The sequence below is a fragment of the Malania oleifera genome, chromosome 7 (assembly GCF_029873635.1).
Source record: "Malania oleifera isolate guangnan ecotype guangnan chromosome 7, ASM2987363v1, whole genome shotgun sequence".
Classification (NCBI taxonomy): Eukaryota; Viridiplantae; Streptophyta; class Magnoliopsida; order Santalales; family Ximeniaceae; genus Malania; species Malania oleifera.
This window is the reverse complement of record NC_080423.1, coordinates 80,295,599-80,297,564: the sequence shown is the minus strand read 5'-3', so window position 1 is coordinate 80,297,564 and position 1,966 is coordinate 80,295,599. Positions and strand designations below refer to the sequence as shown.

The 1,966-nt window shown below is 39.2% G+C and overlaps 1 protein-coding gene across 1 annotated transcript; it reads left to right on the top strand.

Moving 5' to 3' along the window:
* Positions 1–233: 233 nt before the first annotated feature.
* On the top strand, positions 234–1,487 carry LOC131160095 (cyclin-dependent protein kinase inhibitor SMR3-like). The gene has a single exon (XM_058115431.1). The coding sequence runs from the start codon at positions 731–733 to the stop codon at positions 1,301–1,303; it is 573 nt and encodes a 190-aa protein (XP_057971414.1). The 5' UTR covers positions 234–730; the 3' UTR covers positions 1,304–1,487.
* Positions 1,488–1,966: the final 479 nt, after the last annotated feature.

The following is a 1,966-nucleotide window of genomic DNA, read 5'->3' as shown; positions in this document are numbered from 1 at the left end:
CCTCAAAGGATATACATGCATTATTATATTCCAAGTTAAAAGAATCGTGAGAAAATGCATTATTTTCATTTTTAATATATATATAATTAATAAAAATATATATGGCCCAATGTAGCTAACCAGTAACCACGTGCATAGATGCATCGAAGTTCGCAGAAATCAGAAAAGCTAAGGAGAGAGCTAGAGAGAGACGAGAAAAGCTCATTAGAGAGAGAGAGAGAGAGAGAGAGAGAGAGAGAGAGAGAGAGAGATCGTAGATATCAGAAAAGTTAAGGAAGAGAGAGAGAGAGAGATCAGAAAAGCTAAGGAAGAGAGAGAGAGATTGAAAATGTAGTATGTGAATCGGATCCTTCGCCAACAAGGTTTGAAAGCCTCCACACACCTCCAATTCAGCAACTGCTCTTCCAAAACCCCCCACCCTCTCCCCTCTCTCTCGCTTCATAACTTAGAAGATATCTCTCCGTTAAAACCCTTTCTTCGTTCTCTCTCTCTCCCTCTCTCTCTGAGGAAAAGAATGCATAAAAAAACAAAAAATCCAAAGAACAGAGGGAGAAATCACCAAAAGAAATAGAAAAGATAGTGATTCCATGATTACAGCTGCACCATTCCACATGTAGCTAGGATCCATCTCACTCTAATTACCAGCCATCTTCATCTTCTTCTTCTTATTCTTCTTCTTCATATATTTATGCTTAATTCCTCACAATTTTCCCTCCACAATTAAGCATATATGTCGAATCCAGAGTTTTTCCTTCTCAAAGGATCCCAACAGCAGATCCAACTCAGCCTTCTGACCCGACCCGCTTTGGAATTCCCTGATGACGGCTGCCACCCCAACGCCTCACATGACCGCAACCCCATCATCCATCATGTTCATCATCTTCCTCCTCAATCACAAGGATCAGAAGCACCCCTTGATCTCAACCAACCCGGAAAATGCGAGAAAATCGCTCCGGATTCTCCCGAGAAAGTTGGACGACACGACAAACCGTCGATATCAATATCACTGACAGGAACTGAACCGACGGACAATAATGATGACGAGGACGGGTTCCGAACTCCAACGTCTTTGGAGCATAGAATTCCGGAACCCAAACAATGCCCACCTGCACCCAGAAGATCACCCTGCCGCCTGCGCCTCAGTCCTCGGAAGGTGTCATCCGCTACCCGCCGGCGCCGGAGCCTCAACCTTGATCTTTTGAGAGAGATCGAAGAATTTTTCGGTTTGCCCACCGATCAGGATGACGACCGTTATCGTTTCGACCGGAAGATGAAGAGAGCCCGAAGAGACGACGTCAAATAAGGAATTTTAATTATACATACTTTTAGTTTTGTGGTAAGAAATTCGTGAAAAATGAGTCTGCTTGGAAGCTATATATCAATCTCCAGAAAATTAATCAATAATGCCGTTTGAAGTTCGTTCATCAATTGAATCAAATCGCTATATGCTTCATCTGTCTTCATCAATTCTTTACTACTGATTTTGATTCATCAGTTTTTTTTTTTTTATTCTTTTTCTGGTTGTTGAGATCTTGATCTGCATCTATATCGATGAGGCAATAAAGTTAAAGCATCAAAAATCAAATACAGAAGAAGCACAGACCAAGAAAAGTAGAAGGATTCACAGAATTGAATTCCAATTAATTTGATCAATGAGTTATAGAAGGATTCACAGAATTGAATTCCAATTAATTTGATCAATGAGTTATGTATGTTGTACTGTTTGAGATCATTTAATTTTATTAATTCTTCGTTAAGAATAACTTTACATGTAACTCAGCAATATAATGATAGATTGATAATTCAAAATTAAATTATTATTATTTTTCACTCAATTTATAAGAGAAGTTGGAAAAAGAAGTAGCAAAGTTTGGATTTTTTTTTTTTTTTTTCTGGAATTGTCGCAACATCTCGGAGGGCTGACCACAAGAAAAGGGTGGAATTGAAACTTTGAAATGCTTCGACC

Bases quoted from the DNA above. Each gene is read 5' to 3' on its own strand.
- LOC131160095 (XM_058115431.1), top strand. From the start codon at position 731: ATGTCGAATCCAGAGTTTTTCCTTCTCAAAGGATCCCAACAGCAGATC.